The sequence below is a fragment of the Galeopterus variegatus genome, unplaced genomic scaffold (genome assembly GCF_000696425.1).
Source record: "Galeopterus variegatus unplaced genomic scaffold, G_variegatus-3.0.2 Scaffold5691, whole genome shotgun sequence".
NCBI lineage: Eukaryota > Metazoa > Chordata > Mammalia > Dermoptera > Cynocephalidae > Galeopterus > Galeopterus variegatus.
Genome location: NW_007731802.1, coordinates 55,917 through 57,011, shown reverse-complemented (window position 1 = coordinate 57,011; position 1,095 = coordinate 55,917). Strand labels below are relative to the sequence as shown.

Sequence of the window (1,095 nt, the reverse complement as noted above, 5' to 3'; positions counted from 1 at the left end):
AGGTGTTTGGTAAATGTAAGCTCCTGTCCTCTTCTTGTAGGGACTAGCAAAAGAAAAAGTGGAACTTTCTAGAAATGTTAACTGTTGCATTTTACTGAGGAAGGTCCAATAGCATATGGGTTTATCCTATTCAGAAGAGGCCTCTTGCACAAGTGTCCCCACTTAGTTTTGTGCTGGCCTGAGTGGATGCTGGGGCTCACTGGGCCTCATGAACGCTAACGAATGGTGACGAAGACCTTTCAGGAGAGGGTTAAACTGTCAAGTCCTCTTCTGCTTTCAAGTGGCTTTAGAAGAAGCACACAAAGAGAGAACACTTTGAAAAGAGTGAAGACAAATGAGAATCATGTCTGCTTTGCAAGAGGAAAGTTTATTAGGAGATTGGGGGAACTGCAAGGAAGTCAGAAGAAGCAGAGAAGAACAAACACGTTGTATAATCCCATTCACGACTCAGACCTCTCAGATCATCAAAACTCAGACCAACTACAAGCGACAGGCCTTGGATGAAGAGGACTGGGTGGGCCTGGGCTCAGTCAGGCCACAATGCTGGGCTTTTGTTCTCTTCCAGACCACAATTTACGGTGATGCTTTGGGATGGGCTTTGGCTGATGGTTGTCAGAGAGGCAGAGCTGTTCCTTCGATGGTCTTTCTGTCTTCATGCAATCCTCCTGCTGGCTCTGGGGATCTAGCAGGGCCCACAGCGGGAGCGGGAACAACAAGGGTTGGTGACACATGGTCCAATAGGCTTGTCACATGCATTGGTTGTGGCACAGGGGTTGCAGGGAAGCCTGGGACAGAGAATCGTTAGATCATCAGCATAAGAAAGGTAATTTTTTAAAAAGAAGTGGCTCAACCCAAGGAGACATGGGAACAAGAAGAACCCATTCTCTGATGTCTTAGGAAGCCAAGCCTGTTCAGAGCATTTCTACAAAGCTCAGAGGCAGTGGCAGAAAAGAGCAAACAACATTTGAGAAGAATCCCAGCCTTCACTCTGTAACCCTGGAGACAGGGGGAAGTCACTTCAACCCTCTGAGCCTCAGACTCCCCACCTATAAAATGGGATTGGTAATACCTGCCACACAGAATTGTAAAACTTCC

General features: G+C 47.1%; 2 protein-coding genes across 2 annotated transcripts in view; both read right to left on the bottom strand.

Annotated features, from left to right (window-relative positions):
- Nucleotides 1–344: 344 nt before the first annotated feature.
- LOC103605264 (keratin, type I cuticular Ha1) overlaps nucleotides 345–1,095 on the bottom strand; it is a 42,694-nt gene continuing 41,943 nt past the window's right edge. Inside the window, exon 7 of the mRNA XM_008589840.1 lies at nucleotides 345–785. Coding sequence (XP_008588062.1) covers nucleotides 683–785 — 103 coding nt within the window. The 3' untranslated portion in view covers nucleotides 345–682. The remainder of the gene's footprint in view (nucleotides 786–1,095) is intronic.
- LOC103605267 (keratin, type I cuticular Ha1-like) overlaps nucleotides 932–1,095 on the bottom strand; it is a 22,314-nt gene continuing 22,150 nt past the window's right edge. The window contains exon 6 of the mRNA XM_008589844.1: nucleotides 932–996. Coding sequence (XP_008588066.1) covers nucleotides 932–996 — 65 coding nt within the window. The remainder of the gene's footprint in view (nucleotides 997–1,095) is intronic.